Source organism: Petromyzon marinus, chromosome 16 (genome assembly GCF_048934315.1).
Source record: "Petromyzon marinus isolate PM22_M1 ecotype Great Lakes invasive population chromosome 16, UKy_Petmar_22M1.pri1.0, whole genome shotgun sequence".
In the NCBI taxonomy this organism is placed as follows: domain Eukaryota; kingdom Metazoa; phylum Chordata; class Hyperoartia; order Petromyzontiformes; family Petromyzontidae; genus Petromyzon; species Petromyzon marinus.
The window spans coordinates 14,000,118-14,023,065 of NC_133682.1; the positions used below are offsets into that span (position 1 = coordinate 14,000,118).

A 22,948-nucleotide genomic window follows, 5' to 3' on the forward strand; every position below is an offset into this window, starting at 1 on the left:
AAGTATTAGCACAAAGGCATGCTAAACAGGATCTCAAACTGAGGTTGCATTGAATGTTTTTTTGTTATTTTGTTTTTACCTGAAGTCAAAGAAGTCGAGAGGAGTCATGGTTTCCATCACGGAGAACTGGTCGACGAGCAGGTGGAAGATGAGGGTGATGCGATGCATGCGTGACACCACCTTCAGCATATTCCGCTCGTTCTTTATCTGCGAGACACAGGGACATTCAAGGGAGATATACGCATCCACCACGCAACACACACATGCACAACAACAACAGCAAAGATTTCTCAACTAGTCCTTCAACTGTAGGAACAAGAGCTATAAGCAGTGCTTCGTTTCATCCAAAACTATCCAGAATGATGTTCTGGGTATTATTTTGTCAGGTCACATCCATTTCGCATCATTTAGTCCTCATTGTGCCCTATACTCCTATATGCCTATTTATGGGATTATAGGAATATAGTGTACAATAATAGTGGATTATTATGGATTAGTTTACCTTGTGCTCTAGCATTAGTGCCTTACAACGATAATTCCCTACACCAAGCCAGCGTCGCAGTATCACAGAAAATATTGGCAATTAGTGAGCATGTATTAGGGGTCCAGACAGTACATGAGGGGGTTAACGTGGACAGCATTCGGCTCAGTCATCCCAGTAGTGATGTTCACACACTTGTATCTCATAGTCACGCAAGTCCCTTTTGGAACCCTTGCAATTAACCTTCAACAATATGTGTTCAACCCCCAATGAAGCTTGGAGAGCTGAATAGAGTTCAGGACCTTGTGACTGGCCCAACGCAGAAGATTCCTGGGTTTGAATTTCCACAAAGTTCATGGGCCACACTAAACTGCATCTGTAAAAACCATGGCAGTAGATGTGGATACCTGGCGCACAAATGGATCATGCCATGGGTAGGCATGAGGTAGCTGTTGCCCCACAGGATTCATAACAACGACCGGCTCACTCGGTGCATTTATATTATTTTAGTTTGCGGTTCTGGTTGGGTACATTCTCCATCTCCCTCCCTCCCTCCCATCCCTTCCCTCATCTTCCCCTCCCATAAAAATACCACGCTCCCCACCGTTGCCCCTACTACGTGAGTGGAGCAGTGTGCCCATCCACCTTCCCTCTCCCAATCTCTGTGGGCACCTGGCCTCCGGCTTGTTGTCCACGAAATATCTGTACCCCCCAACATCGCTCGTGCTTTGTACAACGAAGGTATTGCAGTGATTCTCCTGGCGCGGTTGATCTGACTTGACCACCTGAATGTGAAATTGTAGATGTTGCTCTGCATCTGCATCAGCAACCTTATGAAGGAAGAAGACATCATGTCAATGTATAGATTAATGCCAATGTCTAGATTTGTTAAGCAAGCAGTCGTCCATAAGAGGCCCACAATCAGGTTCTGGTGATTCTGTCCACATGAATCTAACACAGGTCACTGGGGTTCTAAATCATTTTGCTAACAACTGCATAGCTACACCCAACAAAGACAAAGACAAAGATCCCCCATATCGCCTGAGCATACTGTTGGGATCAAGTTCTGTTAGCGAACACCTATAAAGGCCGGTATTGTGGCACACGAGGGGATGGGTAGCCAACACCACGCCCGGCTGCCTTTGTCTCCCCAGTGGCGATGTTTACACACTGCACCAGGTACTCATTTAAGGCTGAGTCGATCTAGGGGAGGCCCAAGACCGGTTCAGATATTCATCACTGGTGTTGGCTGTAAGCGGGAATCGAACTCAGGCCACCGGGTTCGCGGGGTTCATAGCGCAGCACGCTAACCGGTACACTACTGTTCCCTACATAGCTACACCCAGCACACATATGTACATGCATATGCACACAAACACACGACTATGAAAACTCGAATAAAATACCTTACAGACAATTAAAATGAGATTCGTAGTTTATTTCTCAAATATGTTTGCCCTACCCAGTTCTCAGAGCTAAACATATATATTAATGTTGATGACTGACGTGCAGTGAATAACTTTGCACACGGTATGAGAGATTACTGTCCGCTGCTGGGTGTCTCCATCCCTTCCAATGTGTCATCCTCCAGGACCTGACATTCTGTCCACTCGAGAACAATTCATTTACTAATAACGTGGGCTATAATTGCTGGTAATATACATTTCCTCGCTGCAGTATTTTATTTACACTGCAATTAGTGAAACTAATTTATTGCAAAGAAACACTTTGGGCTGAGCGGGCCATGTTTTGCAATGTCCCATCATGTACAGTACTGTACTGCAATCTGGAATCGAAATTTACTTGTTTTCTCTGACTGCTTAAACATAGAATCTGTCAGTCCTCTAGTTTCAAGATGGCAAGTTCATCTTAGGGCACTGCACCTCTTTGTTGTCACTTGCATGACAACTAACGTACTACATTAACTGGTTATTTTTCATGATTGACTATTGCTTATGTTTCTGAGCAATGACTGGGTTTCACTCTACTTGTATTGAAAATTGTTCGATGAATTTGACTGATATAACTGCTCCTATCATCTGAGGTGTGTACATTTCTGAGTAACCTCAATCGTTTAAAATGCACAAAAAACAGACAAACAGCAACCATTGAAATCCACCTGAGCAATCATGGGAATTACATTGACAAGGGTAAAGCAGTTAAACATGTTGTTGTTGCATTCGCAATTGTGACTAAACTATCACACTAATCCATTTTATTTTTATTTTACCAGTTAAGGCCCAATGAGCTAATAGCTCAATTAAGTGGCTTATTGTGCAGAAAAATATTGCAACTAAATACTCTGAATGCATATTTCTAAATTTGGAGAGAAAAACCGTAGAACCCAGAGACAAATTCACGCCATCACAGAGAGAACATACAAACTCAAAATATACAGACGTCAGGGTCGGAATCGAAACAACGACGTCCTGTATACCTGGCGAGGTAATTAACATCTTGCCACCGCGGCACTGCTGAACTGACCTCAAAAGAGGCAAGAGCTCTTCTCTTCAGAAGTCTGTGCCAGGGTAGTTCTCACACCATACGATTAATCCAACCAAGGGAACTGGACATTTGCTCGGTAAGCTGGACCTGGAGTTGGGGAACCTCACACTCAATGCTTAAAAACGTTGGCAGCTGATTTAAGTCGGATGGATTATTTGGCATCGCGACTAGAAGACTGGCTTTCAAGGCTAATGCCGAGTGGCACGCTCAGCCAATAATACCAATAGCAATACCTGCATTCGCCAACAAGCGACAGTGACGTAACCACGGCGCCTGTGCCAGGCCATGTGCACTTTGGTGGGGAGCGGTGATACAATGGGTGGTTAGCACGTTGTGCTACGAACCCGGCCTCCCGGGTTTGATTCCAGCTCACGGCCAACACCAGTGACGACAATCTCTACTGCACCTGGGCCTCCGCTAGGTCAACTCATCCTCAAATGAGTACCTGTTGTGATGTGTAAACATTGCCACCAGGGAGACAAAGGCGGTCGCACATTGTGCTGGGTCCCCACCCCTGTATGTACCGTGCCGGCCTTCATAAGTTCTTATTAATAGCACTTGCCCCGAAGAGTATCTTAAAGCTATATGGGGAATCTTTGTCTTTTCGAATATAATTAGTTGATGCCCACATGCGGTCAAGCTTCGGCAATTGTTGGCGCCAGTTCTAATTGCCTTCCAACGTTTGTGCGTGATTTCTCACCCCCATTAATCTAAGGGCTCCCTATTGGTCAACCATGTTATGTATGCTTATGATCTGGTAATTGCTGCTCACTCTGAAAACAAGTTGGAGGTGCTACTGCTGAACGTGGAGCATGCCACTGAGAGATGGGGCCTTACCAGCCTCCTAAAAAACAAAGCACCTAACTTGGTAGTTTGTCATCAACGACTTTCCCCCTTCCATTAGCCATGAGTGATGGGGATGTTGTGGAGAGTGGAGAAGTTTCCATAACTGGTCAGTGTGCTTAAGATCAGCTCCGGTTTGTCAGTCGAGGTCTTACTCCGAATCAGCTGAGTGGAATTATATTTTCATCAGCTGGATACATCTGTGTGGAAGCTACCTGGACTATTGCTCCATACACCGATCCGGATCTTCTCGGCCACATTTATGCCATCCCTTCTCTACTCTTGTGAAACGTGGATCCATCCTAGGTTTAACAAGACTAAATTGAGTAAGGAGCTCACATATCCTTGAAAGATATGGACACAGTTACATCAGTGAGATCCTCCAGCAAGCGAAACTGTGTTGGCTGGGTCATCTAGTCCGCATGCCCAAGCAGCTTCTGTTTGGATGGACAGAGGGGGATAAATATACATGGCACAGGCTAGAGAAAAGATTCACTGATGTGGTACAGATGGACATAGTGCTGATTTAACTTGATGATGACGAGTACCAGCAGTGTCAATATTGGCCTCTATGGAGGAGGTTCATGAAGCAAGCTACTGAGCAGTTGGAGGCAGTCACCCTTCAACATCAATTCAGGGCAGAGGAGTGATGATCACAACAATGAGCGGAGCACCAGGCAGCTAAAGCGCAGCAGGTGGTTGTTGATGTTAGAGTTAATCTGTAAGAGCAGGTAACGAGCGTGACATCACTCAACATGCCGCACCCCCACCCCCGTCATTAATATTCATGAGGGGGTGGATTTTTACACTCACGCAGAAGAAGGTCGAGCGGAAAGACATTTTTTTTCGCATATTCGCTTTAAGTTTGACGGGTTTTTTATTTATTTAATGTGAATCTAATAAATAATTATAAGCAGCAACAAAGTGGATTTTGTGTCTTTATTGATTTCTTCAGCACTTGAGACAGAAGGTGAGTCTAATTTATGCTTCTACATGATAGTAAAATAGACATTTCTCGGTGATTTTCTAGATATTGTATCGAATTCCAATTTATTTCAACCCCAGCAACCGAAAGCAGAAGAGAATAAAGTATCAGAGCAGTGAATTTGAACGAATTGAAGGTCAGTTATATACAGTGCTACAGTGACATGAAGTGAAGTGTTTTATGCAAGAATCAATACCATTTATACAGTTCTACAGTGAACTGCAGTGAAGTGTTTTATGACTGCGTTCTGTGCCAGATTCCCTGCCATTAATACAGTGCTACATTTAAATGCAGTGAGGTGTTTGATGACATACTTTTGTGTAAGATTCACTGCCATTAAATTTACACAATTATTTCGTAAATATTACAGCTTCCATCCTAGGACGGGCAAACAATATAGTGTTCTATTAAGCAGTAAGGTAGGAACTACAAGAGCCAAACCAGATGTGGCAAGAGTACTCAAGAGGCAGCTCTAGAAACTTCCAAATTGGGGGGAGCAGTCCCAAAATTTCAAGCTTTTAAAATAGGGCCCAAGATTATTTCTAGTTACCAAAAGAGGGGGTTTAAAGGGGGGCGTAGATCACCCCCCCCCCTTGGATGTGCCACTGGGAGTTAACCAAACTCCGATGAGCACGGATGACTACGTACATAAACATACACACACGTAACAAACTCAGCCAAACCAGTGCTTCATACATCACCAGTAACCCTTCAGAGGTGAGGAATGCTCATTAGCATAAGACAGGGTTGGAGCGATCTCAAAAAAGGCAAGAGTTGTGTTTTTTTTAATCTTCCCATAAGGAGCACACTTGTGTCAGGGCAGATTTTCATGCCGCACATTCGGTGCACGACAGATCTGGCAATTCGCCGGACCTTGGGGTGCCCCACACTCATTGGGACTGATTTGGGTTTGGATAGATTATGTGACCGCACAACTCATACTGGATTACCAGGCCAATGCCTAGTTTTGACCGGTAGTTCTGACAACCTTGCCTCCAGAGTATGGTGAAAGCACATTTGTACGTATGTACATGTGTGGAGCTCCTTTCACACCCTCCGTAGCCAACTGTTGTGTTTATGCATAATAGAGCGTTTTTTTGGGTGAGATCGTGTAAATATAAATGTATCGTTAAACCCGCCACCACCCAACATGGCCAATTAGTAAGGTGTGTCAAGTAAACAAAACATGCCAATGTTTACAAAACATCCAAATGTTTACGTGACAAACCTAACTAATTGGCTGTGTTGGGTGGTGGCAGGTTTAACAACACATTTGTAGTGACATCGCAGGATGTCAACGTGCAGTGCCGGCCCTAGAGATGCATGGCATGCAGTGTAACGACATCGCGGATACTACAGTGAGCGCTCATTGATAGCGCTAGATGGCACCACGCTTTGCGTGCAGTGCCAACCCTACAGGACAGGGTGTGTGAGAGCCGGCCGAAGGATGAGGTTACTCAAGGCCATGGCACTCTGGTTGACCCGGGAGGACATGTGACAAGTTAAGTCTACAAAGGGGCCCCCAGAGGGCGCTAGGGGTGGTCACGTGATTGGGACCCAGATCCTTCCCGAGGATTCTGAAAGGTGGTCATGGCCAAAGGCGGAGCTAGCCACGCTGCAGAGAATATCAACCGGGTCCCGAGAGGGACTAGGGTTGTTGTTCATCCTGGAAGAAACCTTCGTCTACGTTCTCTGTTCAACGAGTCTCCAACACGTGAACATGGACCCAAGCTCAATTTTGATTTAAAGCTTTCATGACTGCAGTGATTCATATTCTTGGTTCTTTCGGTAAAGTCACATTGAAGGGAAACAATAAAATAATAAAATATATATAAAACAATACAATTCTCATGAAGTTTCGACTGCAACACAAGCAGTCACCTGATGATGACTGCTTGTGTTGCAGTCGAAACGCCATGATAATTTTATTGTTTCATATATATTTTATTATTTTATTGTTTCCCTTCAACGTGACTTTACCGAAAGAACCAAGAATATGGACCCAAGCTGTTGGTCCCGGTCCGTAGTAGCAGTTATGTTGTAATTAGTGGGGTTAGCCTGGTGGTCACCAACATAGGTTGTTATTCTGTTAAAGGGAAAGCTACTGCGTGTGTTGGAGTTGAATAAATGTGTTGCCTCCAAGTCTATGTCTGCGACTCAGTTGAACTCGCTACACATTTATATTTATACGATCTAACCCAAACAAAACCTATATTATTGATAATATTAGTCGCGAAAGTCTGGCGTTAAGAAGTTGAGTGTATTTTACATGTATTTGATGCATTACATAATGTTATACTTGTTAAAAGAAAAGATGAAGGTGCAGCGCTGCAATTGTTGACCACTTTGGTGCTTTATAATATTACGAAAAACATAACTTGCCAATTACAAACACTTCCCCAATGTGTATTATATTATGTTTGACGTAGCCGCCAATGAATGAGATCAACGGACAGCGGTGAGGATGGTATGTTCGTTACTTTTTTTTTTCCAAAATAAGGGGAGTTTGATACTATTTTTGCTTTTTTTACTTTGATACGGAATGTACTCAAATCACTACGCATGCATACGCTACGTAATTCCAAAGTGAATTGTTTTGCATCTGTGTGTATACAATCATAAAAGTTACGAAAGAATGTGCAAACGCAGCCAGTTCATAGACATTCTGCTCTAAACCATACACTGTTGTATTTACGAGATGCTTGCATCCTTCGTGCACTGACACGTTTTCTGCTCTCGTGATCCCAATGCCAGTGGCTCAGCAGAAGAGCAAGATGCTCGCAATTGAAATAGTGTGTGTGTGTGTTAGATCCTAGTTGAAGGTTGACTTAGCTCATCACCACCACTTCAGGGTCTATAAAATAAGTACCATTTTGTGCGGACTTTCCCTTGTCATCGGGATGTGGAATTTTTCCGACTGACTCAGAGCTTTTGATTTAAGGCTTTCGTGACTGCAGTAATTCATATTCTTAGTTTTGTCGGTAAAGTCACGTTGAAGGGAAACAACAAAATAATAAAATATATATAAAACAATAAAACATTCTCACGACGTTTCGACCATAACTCAAACGGCCGTCTTCAGGTGTGTTGGTTTGAGTTATGGTCGAAACGTCGTGATAATTTTTTATTGTTTATATATATTTTATTATTTTGTTGTTTCCCTTCAACGTGACTTTACCGAAAAAACTAAGAATATGACTCAGAGCTGTTAACAGGAGATGAGCAGCAAATCGCTTTGACTTTTATTATATTCTCATCTAAGCAAGAATTAAATGAAGGCGACTGTGGATGAACGTAGCCGTGCCGCTCATGTTTTTCAACTGCTCTGAAGAATGCGAAGGCTGTCCGATAAATACACATCAAGCAACACTAAGCCTGAGTGCAATGCGGATGTCACGCCTAGCAACTGACACAGATCATTCAGGTCAATCAGTGTTGTGATTATTTTTACAAGCATAAAAAGGGCATACACTGCAGGGGACAGAGAGGTTAATGTGTCCCGTGAATTTTTGTGTAAACCAACATACAATTAGAAAATGATTACACGATCTTCTGTTGTTGTGTTATCTATTATATTCTAAGTGTTCCATTCATGGAATAGTTGGCAAAGACCACTGACAAAGAGGCCTCTGCGTTCTCTCATGAAAATTATGTTGATGATAATAATAATAATTGACTCACATAAGCTATAGAGAAAAAGGGGCAGATGTACTAGGTCATGAAAATGACTTAATAACAAGACATAGATGTGTGGCACATTAGGAATGGACCACTCTTTTAATTATTTCCCCGTGCAGCAAGGGAGTAAAGTGTGGTTTTGTGAAAGTCCTTATGTGCTGTGCGGTACATCAATGCACGTGTGTACACCAGCATGTGATAACTGAATTGGGCCTGTGGGTGGCTGGCAGGGTAATTGATTAACCGGACTTGTACACCAGTCACGTGGTTAGTGGCGACTCGGTTGAGGATTGCTGCGTGTGACACACGTGCTGTTGCATTTTGCAGATTGACCAGAAAAAATGTGTTTGCCCTCGATTTGGAGCACCTGCCAACGTCCTTCAATTCGAGTGTGCAACAGATGCCAGCTAAAATGATCACACATGGAGTCACATTTCCGGGAAGTCAATGCAGAGCAATGTATTTGAACCCCAGTGGAACGCCACAGCAGTATTTGTCATTTTGATCTGATGAATAACTGCTTGTACCTCTGAATGTGCAAGGGTATAATGCAGTATGTCTTATCTACAGATACAGATTTTCTCAATATAATTGTTAGCTCAAGGGTCGATTACATTCAACATGTTGTGATGCTTCTGATCTATTACATTTTGAAACAAACTTCTATATTATGAAACGTGCCTAGTGTGGAAGAGTAGGCCAACTCCCCTCTAGATAGGCCCTCATGAGCTCCCTATCGTTGAGACCCTTCCATCAGTAGTGGCATGAGCAAGCAATTGCAGGGCTGCGGTTTTGCCTTAACATTATTTTAACAAATATTATTTTCTTTCATGCGCCAGAAAATAATGTGCATGCAAAGACAAATAAATGTCTCCTATTTTCCCTCATAAGCTGCTGAGGAAGGTGCTGTGAGCGAGTATAATACCAACAAGGTATACAATGGGTGTTGTAGCCTGCACGTATGTATGTTGAACTTCTTTCGCACCGTACGTAGCCAACAGTGCTTATCGGATGTGCGGAGGAAGGACAACGAACTAACACACAAAAAACAGTTCTGAAGAAATTAGTTTTCAACCTAGATGATTTAAAAGTTCATAGCTCCAGTGGCTTCATGATATCAGAAGGAAGCGCTTTCCAGACAGCCACGAAAGCGCATCTGAAAGCGCGCGTGATGCAGTGACTGCGTCCTTTCCCCACTGCTTTTCTCCCTGTACACCAACAGCTGCACATCCAATTTTCTGTCCGTCATACTCTTGAAATTTGCGGACGACGCCACCCTCATTGGGCTGATCTCTGGTGGGGATGAGTCTGACTATAGGTGGGAAGCTGACAACCTGGTGACCTGGTGTAGCCAGAACAACTTAGAGCTAATGCTCCAAAGACAGTTGAGATGGTTGTGGACTTCAGGAAGAATACAGCCCCACTCACCCCCATCACCCTGTGCAACTCCCCAGTCAAAACTGTAGAGTCCTTCCGCTTCCTGGGCACTATTCTCTCCCGGGACCTCAAGTGGGAACTGAACATCAGCTCCCTAACCAAGAGAGCTCAACAGAGGATGTACTTCCTACGGCAGCTGAAGAAATTCAACCTGCCAAAGACAATGATGGTGCACTTCTATACAGCAATCATTGAATCCATCCTCACCTCCTTCATAACCATCTGGTACGCTGCTGCCACTGCCAAGGACAAGAGCAGACTGCAGCATATCATCCACACTGCTGAGAAGGTGATTTCTTGCAATCTACCAACCCTCGAGGACCTGCACACCTCGAGGACCATGAGGCGAGCGAGGAAGATTATGGCCGATTCCTCCCACCCTGGACACTCTCTGTTCCAGCTACTCCCCTCCGGCAGAAGGCTGCGGTCCATCAGGAACAAAACCTCACGCCACAAAAACAGTTTCTTCCCAGCCACTGCTGGCCTCTTCAACAAGGCCAAGGGCTTACACTGACTTTAACATTTTATCTACGAAATGACACCTTGCCATATTTACACTATGTTACCCTATTTGTATTTTTTTTATTTTTAGATTGTATCTTATAGATACTTTATATTCAATATTTATTGAAAATTTTACATACTTGAGCCCCTTAGTGTTAGTTAGACTTTGTACCTTTAGTATAGTTAGACTTGTATACCACTTATTTAAGATATAAGATTATGTTGAATGCATGCACCTTCCTGCCAAAGTAAATTCCTTGTCTGTGTGAACTTTCATGGCGAATAAAACCCTTTCTGATTCTGATTCGGTCACAGTCCCAATGATCACTGTTACGTTGTAAATATGGCTTTATTTTTTGGTGATTTTGAAAAGTTTTTTAGTTTGGACATGTTTGTTTTGTTGTAGTACGGAGTTAGACTGATGGCCTTAATCTAAGTTTTCTTGTGGTTGTTGTTGTTTGACTTGCAACCCACTGGGATTTTTTGCACACAGCGTTGGTGTACAGTGCTTTTTTCAGGAATATTTTTGCTGGTTTTTTTCCATGGATTTTCTGTTTGCACAGTCACAAAGTCACTTTAAGATGTTTTCTTGTTCGTGTTTTTTGTTTTTTTGTTTGTCGTGGTTGCACCCGATTCAAGAGCCGAATGGCTCACAGGGCTATACCAAAATAAATAAACTGAAACTGAAATACTGAAACTGTCTTTGTTCGATGGCCAGCCAAAAGCCGTTGCCAGGATGAGTTCGTGTGATGATGGTTTATGCCTTTGACTCCCCACTTCTGATATTCTCCTGCTGCATTATTGTTTAGTGTTAAATAGGAGTGTCGTCACCATTCATGTAAATCGGACCTCTCACAATCGGTGAGCAACGACAGACGAGCTCGAAGGCGAGCAGCCAGCCGGTGAGCCGGCGCTACCAATGATTTCCCAAGCTGTAGAGTCCTCTGTATTTTAATATGTTTTCAGCCGATTAGCGAGTGTTTATACACGTTTAGACATTTTGTTAAATGTGCAGAGGTGGAGAAAGCCTTGTTTAATTAAATATACAGGCACGTGTATGCAATTCCCGAAAGAAAATATGGATCACACCAATGACATGCTTCAAAAAATATGCAAGCCCACAAGGTTAATAAACAAGGGTTTGGTGAACACAATCATTTCCCTCTCAATTAAGAATACGTTCGTAGTTAAAGCCCTACACGTCAGTGACTCTAGATATCAATTATGACTAAGATGTTATAATTACAGGAATATGCCCTGTGAGCTGAAACAAACACATTCTTAATCTAAATTATTATTACTATTATTATTTAAAGGATGTGTTGGGTTGGGTACATTTCGAGAGCTATATTTAGCAGATTCGCTAATAGTTAAACAACTGACAAGTAATCTACTCATAGACCGTATTTAATAAATAACCATTACTCAGAAAGGAATCCAGACGTTGTGGTCGCGATCCCTCTAGCGCTGCAGTGAATGCCAGCCATCCGAATAGCAATGCAGTCAGATACCAATCATCCATCTAGCACTACAGTCAAATTCCATCCATCCGTCTAGCACTGCAGTCAGATGCTGGCCATCCATCTAGCACAGCAGAAAGATGCCAGCCATCCATCTAGCACTGCAGTCAGATACCTGCCATGCATCTAAAACTGCCGTGAAATGCCAGCCATTCGTCTAGAGCTGCAGTAAGATGCCAGTCATCCATCGAGCATTGCAGCAAATGCCAGATAAGCACCGAAGAAGTGGTGACTGAAACACAAAGTACTCCACTGATGAAAGCAGCGTTGGCAAGAATGTGTGGTATGTAAGTTATCCTGCATCAGTAATTGGCTTGCAGCTTCACTCAAGCACAACGTTATGCATTGGGCTTCAACAGCAATACACAGTGGCCCTACAAGTAAGAGCCAGCATTCCCAGTGGATGCCAATTATAGTTTTATTGTTTAGAAAACAAAAGGCCCTGCTGTCAGAGGTGGGTCACTTGCTTCATAGTGCTAGGTGTGTACTTAAGTCTATGGTCAGTCTGCCTACCAATTAGTGCTTCCTTTCCAGTGAGAATGAGGGCTTAGTTTGGCTCGAAGTCACTGCCAGTGCACTGTGTCCCACAACTGCTTGTAAAAACAACGAGAAGTGTCATCGTTTTCCCTCAGTAGCGGTTTACACATCCTGTGTCGGGCTGAGAACGGCCCACTTTCAACATGAACAGTGGGTTTACATAAGCAACTACAATGCTATGTCTCGGATATTCTCTATACCTACGTTTCTTGTTGTTTCCTTATAAAAGAAAGGGGTCTTTAAGTGGATCTTCGCCGAAAGGCCAATGTTGGGATTGTTTTTATTGTACTATCATTGCAGTTGGCTAGGTGGTACAGGTTGGCTACGTACGGTGTGAAAAAAGTTCAACATACATACATGACAAACGAATGCCCATATGTCTGTACTCACTCAGCATGTTGCTCGTCAGGTACAAAGTGAATGACTCATCTCCCCCTGTGAAATTAGTATCAAAGCTTCTACAGAGATATCGGAAACAGCTGTAGGATGTCATCATGTGGCAATGTTCCTCATGATGGAACCTTCCTGTCTATACAGAGTTCTGAGATGGGGTGTAAGTGCCTAGTGCCTTGGATGTTGAAAACACAATTATAATAAAATAGCAACGGGTGATAAGATACATATTCTGCACTATTACTGTTATTATGCTTAATTGTCCATGGAAGCTTCACTGAGTCTCAATATTCTTCTTCAGGATGATTCTGCCAAGTGTATCACACGTTGCTATGAGAAATCTAAATTAAATAATTTGCGAGTAATTTGTCAGCATTGACATATAATTGGCCAATATCGGTGACATTATGTGTGTGTGTTTTATTAGCTATGGGAGGAAACGAGAAAACCCGGGGAGAAACCCATGCATGTAAATGTGGTTACGAATAAATGCCTCCATTCTTGTAATTTCTAGCATGATGTAAATCCCATTACAGAGGTATCAATGAAGCTAGGCTGAGTTTTATATTAATAGCCCTAGCAGTAAGAACATCAACATAATCTTAGCTCTTATTATTGAGGATTACAGAGATGTGCCGAGCATCAGCAGGCTGATAATTTTCCTGCAGCTACAAGGCTAAGGGTTACAGTCACATCTTCACAAAAATGAAATGAAACACATCCCACCCAGGTGATCACCTTCTTTTGTTGGTATTGTAGATGTTGTTTACCAAAAAAACATACAAAGCGGAAAATCCAATGAAGCATGAATTAGGATATAAATGATTCATTGTGAGTGTTTTGTGAGTCATATTCGTGTAGCTATAATGCCAACTGTTTAACTATAGCCCTCCACCACCCAACAAAGCCAAATAAAATCAGGCTGTCAGTTCGCCAGCAGAACTGGAGGAGTGCTGGAAAAGAAAGGAAATGTTTTGACAATTTTTTTTTTATGCAACATTGCTGGAGATTACATCCAGCGTCATCAGGTGTTAACGAGAGCTTCACTCACCATGGGATTTAAATTGTGTTGGTTCAGGGAACGTGTGACATGGTGTAAAGTTTTAGAGCTTACTTGTCTGTGATAAAATATCTGTCGAATAGAATCCAGCTCCCAGAGGATTTGCTTGAACCACAGTTCATAGGCTGCAACACATGAAGCGCAAACAATACGTTATCTTTGTTCTCATTTATCACAAAAGTACCATGCATGGAATTGTATAGATTATTACAGCAATATGTGTAATGTTCTCATGATCTTTTCTAAAATGATGTTTTTGAATACAGAACACCTACTGGTCGAAATTATTAAGTAAACACAATAATAAATAAACACAACAATTGCCACAATAAATTGTTGTTTCCTTTGAGCAGAGAAAACTGATGCATTCTGGTTACAAGTAATGCATGTCAACTCAAATAAACGGTTTGTCAATAAGTGTGATTACGTGAAAAAAAAATAAACAGCAATTGAGGTTAATACTGAATAAAGTGAGTTTAATCATATTCAAACTTCAGCTAGGCAAATACAGTCATATCATATACACAGTAACGTTAATGGTAGTTCTCCACATGACAGGTGCTCGTCATGGATGGTATTGTGATACTGGTGGTTCACCCTTGTGTGTAGTGATGAACAGGTGCTTGTCACAGATGGTGTTGTGATGCTGGTTGTTCACCCTGATGGGTGCTGATGAACTGGTGCTGGTCATAGATGGTGTTGTGATGCTGGTGGTTCACCCTGATGGGTGGTGATGAACAGGTGCTCGTCATGGATGATGTTGTGATGCTGGTGGTTCACCCTGATGGGTGGTGATGAACAGGTGCTCATCATGGATGGTGTTGTGATGCTTCGTGCTCTCCAGGACTTGAGCGTCCAGGATCTTGTGAAGCTGTGGGAACAAAGCCATAGCGCCCCAAATTACACATTAAAACCAGCTCGCCCATTGTTAAAGGTTATGACTGTGCTCACACAATGCATCGGGGATTTGCGCAGGCTGCGGAATGGATATCATGCAGGAGAAGTTGCAAAAAAAATATCAGTACCCTACCGTAGGCTTAATGTGTCACTATACTACATATTACACTCAATCAATGTTAAGCAGCACTGTGTGCAGCCAGGGCCGCTAACGTATGGGATAGCATCCTCAGACTGCTTAATAATGGCCACAGCAGCTGTAAACATTTAGTTGTGACCCTTCTTTCACATTCAGGTGGTCAAGCCAGATAACTGCGTTAGGAGCAGCGGAGTCTATTTCTGAAATGTCTTCGTTGTATTTGTGGATCCGGTATTGCGTTGTTATACATTGTATGGTCTGTTCTAGAGAACCACAATTTTTTATTTGTGTGGATGCGGTTTAGAGTCGACCATGAGGTTTGTAGAAACATCAAAACCAAGGATATGTTGGGTTGGGTCACCATGATCATCACTCAGGATGATAAACGTGAATGCCCATGGTTAATGGTTACAATTGAAGGTGTTTGGCCTGAGCCGTCAGCTGGGAGTGTTCAGGCTCATCCATCCCTTCCCTTCTCAATGCTACAGGGGCTGCATACCAACGCGACATCTCATAAGGAACGGGGGTGGGTCTGCAAACTAGACTACTTGATTAAGGGCATACAGAAAACATATGAATTCTCGAACTTCATATTAGACTTCCCTACTGACGCATGACAACATTATATATATTTTTTTCATTATTTGCCTGTAGATTATATTATTTGTTGGTTCTGGGAAAACTAACAGTGCATATAGAATGTTGATAATGAGGCCCAAACGTTGTCGTTGTTTTGTCTACAGAAAATGTTCATCCTGCTCTGTCTGTTGGCCATGTAATTAGTACGTGATTTTATTTCTACATCTTCAGGTCCACGTGTCAAAAGCTATCTGAAATTAAAAAATAAAATACAGTATTTTGTTCAAAAAGTAGGAATTTTTATTCATAAATGATGTCTCCTGAATTAAAGGCTCATGCATAAAAGCAATTGTAAACGGGGTGAGTTTACACTTTGGCACCACGGTGGCAAGATGTCATCGTCCTTGTCTGGTATGGAGGAGGTCGTGGGTTCGATCCCGATCTTAACTCCTCTATATTTGGAGTTTGCATGTTTTCCCCCTGGTCGTGTGGATTTTTCTCCAGGTCCTCCAGGTTTTCCCTCCACGTTTAGAAACATATGTTTAGAGTATTTTCCTGCTATAAATTTTCGCATGATAAGCCACTTTGATGAGCTATCATTATTGTCCAGGTGGCTTCTGAAAAATAGCAATATAGCTCAGTGGGCCTTACCTGGTAAAGTAAAAATACCTTTCTTCTGTTCTTGAATACAGAAATTCCATATGCTGCATTTAATAATGCATTGGTCATTTAGAGGGAGCAATGTTAAAGGTATGCCAGCTGGTATTTTGAAATTATCTGCTATGATGCGGTCCAGCTGTTATCACTGGAGCTGCTCGGGACAAAGCATCTCACTTAGAAAGTAAATTGTCGGTGTGTTCAATTGCGGGTAATCCCACCTCTTCCAACATGTCTGGCCATCGTGGAAGAGGAGGCCACCACACTCTCTGAACGGGCTCTCTAGAGCTCCCTCCCTCTAGCGGAGGGCTTTTCCACCAGCAGCAGTGTCATTGCCTGGCTGCACATTTACTTTGTGTTTTCCCATATCGTACCACGATATTATTATTACTAATAGTCTACGGTAAACAACTATGCCTCGACATGCCCTAAGGAAGCAAAATCAAATGTGTGGACCCTACACTTGATAATTTATTCAATGGAAGTGATAATAATGCTATTTACATTTCGAGCAAGTCACTTTTCATTATAAGTCTGCATTGGCATTCTTGGCCAATTAAATTGGACATCTGTGACTACTCATCGGATTCATCCAGTATAAATACATATTGTGATTTTGAAATTAAAGTGAATGTTTTGCATTTCAGAGGAAATCAGGGTACCCAAAAAAAACTGCTGTATATGAGGGGATAACACTCCGAGGTCCACGTAGGCTGTTGCACAAATCTACTTTTTGTATGACAATCCCCTGGCCAACTTGTAAACCCAGCACATACGTAAAAAAATAGCCAGATTGTTAAAGCAGTTTTTTGCACCCACATTTTTTGTTAATTTTTCAAATTGATTACAATTGTGTTGTTGGCCTTTATGTCACGAGAAGAGGAATCCGTTCAGGAAAAACTACACAGCGGAATGCCCCCTGTGTTCGACAGTGGCCCACGGAAGAGCTGATTCACAGGACTTCCATCAAAACATCTTACAAGTAGGCTGTTTATCGTCTATGCCGGTAGTGGGCAACTTGTGGCCCGCGGGCCGCATGCATCCCATGGAGCTCCTCGTGGTGGCCTGATCCCAGTTTGTCTAGGGTAATGTGTGGGGTCATGATGATTGCACAAGCACGATCTAAAACTTGTGGCCCACTGAGGTGAAAGAGGGCTGCTCATTTGGCCCACTAACTCGCCTGGGTTGCCCATCGCTGTTTAATCTAAAACTTAAATTATGACAAATTATTTTACCAACTGAGCTAAAGAGCTATTTTTTAAGAAGCGACCTGGCTACAAATGATAGCTCAACGAAGTGGCTTATCATGTGGAAATTTACAGCAACCATAGACTCCAAACGCATGTTTCTAAATGTGGAAGACCCAGACAAAAATCCACGCGACCACGGGGAGAAAACATGCAAACTGCAAATATACAGGTGTCACGGTCGGGATCGAATCCACAACCTCCCATATACCAGACGAGTTGGTTAACATCTGTATGTAAAAAAAATTCTGCGCAGTACAGAACAAACTTTCCCACACGCTCTCCTATGAGATTGTCACTCAACAGACACACCCACATTTCAAGCAAAATGCTAATTAGATTAGTAATAAAAATGGTAGTTTATTTGATATTTGAGGGAGGAGGAGGGGGGGTTATTGTCTCTCCATAATACCAAACCAATGCTGACTTTTCAAGAGTGCCACTCATTTATCAACCCCAGAATTGTGAATCCCCTCCCTAGGATTTAAACGCGCGAACTTCTATCTGCAAGGGAAAAGGCTCCGGCACAGGCCGAGCTGGCTCCCAATTCACAATAAATATCGAACAATAGAAAAGTATCTGATGGGAAATGCTCGATTACATGCACGATTTTACAATTATGAATTATGCAACATCAAACCGACTGTACATCTTTTGCTGTGCATGGGTAGTTTGGCGTCACATTTCTTCATGTAGAATGCTAGCTTTGAGTATAATTTGACTGAAAGTTCAATGCGGGTTGTGCAACAGGAATTTATTGCATAAGCTGCCAATCGGTAGCTCTATATGAACACTATAAAAAACTTCTTCTTTGGTTATTTCGGTAAAGTCACGTAGAATGAGAATAAAATAATAAATTGATAAAATAACACAATAATATTCTCACGACGTTTCGGCCACAACACAAGCGGCCTTCATCAGGTGAAGGGACGAGACTGTGTGGAGGACAGCGCTGTCCTCCGGACAGTTTCGGCCACAACACAAGCGGCCTTCATCATCATGATGAAGGCCGCTTGTGTTGTGGCTGAAACGTCGTGAGAATATTATTGTGTTATTTTATTTTATCAATTTATTATTTTATTCTCATTCTACGTGACTTTACCGAAAGAACCAAAGAAGATGAATCCTTGCAGTCAGGAAAGCTTTAAATTGAAACTATAAAAACTTCTCATATTTGTACTGAAACTTGAACTGATTTTCATGTAGAGCAATCGTGTCTGACTTTTCCACTAATATATTTTTACTCACTCATATTTTGCTTATGTAAAACTGAGCACATTTGCAATCGTGGAACATAAATCAAGTAACTGATTCAGTAGATGTATACCCAATGTCGCGATTTAACTTAAAAATCTAAATGTATGTGTGTTGAACTTCCTTTGCACCCTACGTAGCCAACCGTGATAAATATGCAAAAGACGTGTCATTCCCCAATATAAAAAATACCAATGTATATTTGAGGCATTGGGAGAGGTTTTTTTGTTAATTATTTATAGTAGGCTTCTTATCCAGGCCTTCTACAACCTTTGTAATGGATATATCCTTACCTGGAGGTAGTCTCCGTACACAAGACCCCCTAAGGCAGCTTTGTTAATCCCCTCTTGAGCAGCATCATTCTCCAAACCATCGTCCAAGTCCACGGGACTGATGCAGAGAAACCAGAGGGGGCAAAAAGACACACATCAGTGTTAAAACCACCACGGACTCCATCACTTTGTTTGACGCAACATTTCCAGTTTTTCAATGTGTAGTTTTTCTCCAGGATTTCTAATTCTCTCCCACATTCAAAACACTGTTTGAAAAGAAAATGACGAAACATGCCAATCCAGATCCCTCCCTAAAGAATATGAATACCAGAAGCTATTTTAAATAATATATGAACATATAAAATAAATTGCTTTGCCATTGCATTTAAAGTAGTCTGTTGTCTAGCAACTCTTCCACGATACGACTAAAAATCAAGTATGTTGGGATGTCATGCTGAAACTTTCAACACAATGCATCTTTTACATACCAAAAGACCATTTATAATTGTCACTATACATGCCACTTTATCTCAGATGTACAAGGGGATGAAGATATGGACAGGGTGCACGCAAGTATGCGGGCGCATAACGCAAAGAGCTTTCGAGCTCTGAGTACGGTGTTCCGGGTTCGGGTGCATGCCAACTTTTTCTTTCCTCGAGCGTTCACTGTGCCCGACCGTGGGCAGCTTCCGCACCTGCCAACCACTGCAGTCGCCTGCCGTTGAACTTTGCATCTGAAAGTTGACCTCAACTCCTGAAGTTGCCCACAGTTGTGCAAAGGCAGGAGCTCGAGGGAAGAATTGCCCACAGCGTGGCCCCATCTGAGAGATTACACTGTTGGGTTGCCATAAACTCCAGAACCATTGCAGTGCAGTTTTTGTCAGTTGTGATATAATTATTAGAAATAGCTATAGATAAACAGCTCTATTTTTTTATTTTCAATAAAAGATTATGGGTTTTTGTTTTGTTTCGCCTTTTAAAGGGAAATGTTTGGTCCACAAGATGATCGGTGCACACAGCTTGTGCCATGTCCCTGTAAAGGACTTCTCTTGCAGTGTCAATCTAAATATATCAACAATTTTTAGAATCTTTTAAGCTTTTAAACTGAATACATTTTATCTACTCATTTGCACAAGTGCTGGTGATACTAACATTAATATATTGAGTAATATTACAATGACAGATATGACTAAGCATCATATAAATTATGTATCAGACTAAATCCTGTGCAGAATTTTTACATTCACATGAACTATATTTTAAAAAGTATATATGCACTCACGAATTAAATATTTGTGTCAACATTTATTGCACAGTTCTCTTTTGCAAGGTCGCTGACGATTATGAGTGGCTTTTCGCCTGGTTCAATCAGGTGACACCTCTTGAATAGATGAGCTTGAGGTTAAGCAGAGATAGCCATTATCTTTGTGCTCAGTGCTAACTACAATGCCTCAACTATTAACTGTGGCCATCCATTAATTTATGCATGCCTACCAAATTGTACCAACTGCTGCAAAATGAACATTAATGACCCCAAACAGCATTCAATACAGTAACACATTTCTCAATAACACTGTCATATAATATATATAAAGTCGGTGACATTTTTGGTAAAAGCGCCTCTTCATAGCACGTACATAATTATAATAAAATCGCCTCAAGTATAATCATCTGTATTTTATTAATCACATTTCATATTTAAATATCTCAAAGCGATGTACGTAAAAAAACTACAAGTATAGATAAAATATAAGTGAAATGAAAAGCTGATAATAATAACATAAATGTCAACGACACTCGAAATGCCAATACAATTCAGAAGAAACCGATAAACTTGAATAATAATTACAGAGTAATCCAATCAGATAACAGGAAAAGTCAATGCATACAAGTTGTTTTTTTGTGCTATGAAGAAGGGCGATTGACCGAAATGGCGCCTGTTATGTATGCGTCATTCCTATAAGGGCAGCATGATGAACGAATGTGCTAAATAATTTGTTGTGCTTGTGCACCACTGCCAAGCGATACTGTATCACAGACGACATTTGCCCATGAGGATAAATGATCATGTGCCAATTTCACAAATATACTACAAAAACGATACTTTGCTCTGTTAACATTCATCCAATTGTCACCGTGGATGGATGCACAGGCATCAACTAGACATTGTAGTTCAATCAACGGAGTCAAATATTTATGAAAAGGCAACTCAGTCCATAACATCTTGGGGATTGATCAATTGTTACCACTCTTTGGGAGGTAAGACTGGTTGTGGTAGAGATAAACTGTTTACACCTTAAATCTTGACTTGAAACTTTCGTGACTGCAGAAATTCATATCCTTTGGGTCTTTCGGTAAAGTGACGTAGATAGGTTCAAAGAAAATTTAAAAAAACCTCACGACGTTTCGATCGCAACACAAGCGATTGTCATCAGGTGATGAAGTCACTTTACCGAAAGACCCAAAGAATATGGTTACACCTTAACTCTTTCCCATTCCATTGACATACGTGGTAAGAGGTAAATGTAAATTATTACGTACTTGTACGTCATCAGTTTTTCATACGATTCCGGTACCGAGACTCCCACGAAGCCATGTGGGGAGGCGTGTGGCACATTTTGGCGCCAGCTATCACCACGGTTCTCAGCGGTGAGTACAATGTCTTTAAAAACAACGGTGCAATGCCTCTTCTTAATCAAATTTACGCTAAGCGCTCGCACATTCCGAGATTCAGCGGTGAACTGAACGCCCACTCTGCAACTTGCAAACATCTCAGAATGGGAAAGGGTTAATTATGTAAATGTAGAAGATCCGCTCCCAGTGGAGATAAGCACAGCTCCAGTGCTCACTTAAGCATTGATACACCTTGACACTGACATAACTGTGAATAGCCAGGTCTCTGCAAAATATAGGGATTGTAATTTGGATAAAGTCCTTGAGCATTAACTACTTTAAACACATCCATTGCAACAGCCAAGGTGAAAAAAAATGTGCAGCCCTTGTTCAATCCACTTTTGGATGAAGGGCTCCCTAAGGCATGTTGTCTGTGGGGGGCTCTCTGACCATACTTCCCGACATTGGTCAGTATGTGTTGGTGAAGGTTCAGGTACAATTCACCAGTAATGTTAGCCAGTGCTACTAATCGAACTCAAACTGTTGGGTTATGAGTACAGTGCAATAACGACCGTGTCACCACTCTACCCCAAGCGAGCAGGGTATTGCCATGTATACGTGTGTTTCTAGGCACCTGGAAAATTGGTCTCTGAAAGGTCATGATTGTTGTCTGATTATAAATAATGCAAAGAATGGTGTGCATTGAAACAAGAATGCACAATTGGCTGTGGGACCATTAGCTAAGCAAAAGGCCATGCGATCCTTGGAGCGCATGTTCACTGGTTTCAAGTTAAAATTGGAATTCATAATAAATCATAATAATATATAAATAACGCGATCTAACCCAAAAACCTTTATTATGAATAATATTGGTCGCGAAAGCCTACGTGTTAAACTACAATTGGAAGTTAAGCAAGACTCCGGGGTGATATCAGAGAGCTGTGCCAATGTGACGTACCCAAGTAAAGGTGCATTGCCAAGTGTACACTTGGCGTTGATCCAAGCCTTGTGATTGGACAAGTCTTTGGTTCATTCTACATTTGAAGTTTTCGTGACTGCAAGGATCCATATTCTTCGGTTCTTTCGGTAAAGTCACGTAGGTGAACATTTATTTTAATTTGTTAATTTATTTTATTTTTTTCACCTACGTGACTTTACTGAAAGAACCAAAGAATATAAGTCTTTGGTTGTAAAATTCCATCCAATTTCACATCACCAATAGCTGGTTAATGGTTGAGCTGTCGGTGGCACGCAAGGGCAAGGGACGGTGATAATGGGAAAACTGATGCAATCTTCTTCAGTCCCCCTCCCCCACCCCAGTCCAATAGCAGATCTTTAAGTTTGACA

The 22,948-nt window shown here is 41.8% G+C and overlaps 1 protein-coding gene across 2 annotated transcripts in view; it reads right to left on the minus strand.

The window, feature by feature from the left end:
- TDO2 (tryptophan 2,3-dioxygenase) overlaps positions 1-22,948 on the minus strand; it is a 114,783-nt gene that overhangs the window by 73,887 nt on the left and 17,948 nt on the right. Inside the window, exons 2-5 of one of the 2 annotated variants that reach the window (XM_032955141.2) lie at positions 19,010-19,106; positions 14,724-14,814; positions 13,998-14,068; positions 80-207 (exon numbers count right to left, since the gene is read on the minus strand). In XM_032955141.2, coding sequence (XP_032811032.1) covers positions 80-207; positions 13,998-14,068; positions 14,724-14,814; positions 19,010-19,106 — 387 coding nt within the window. Of the gene's footprint in view, positions 1-79; positions 208-13,997; positions 14,069-14,662; positions 14,815-19,009; positions 19,107-22,948 lie in introns of both variants that reach the window. The other variant, XM_076067524.1, reaches the window with a different exon arrangement.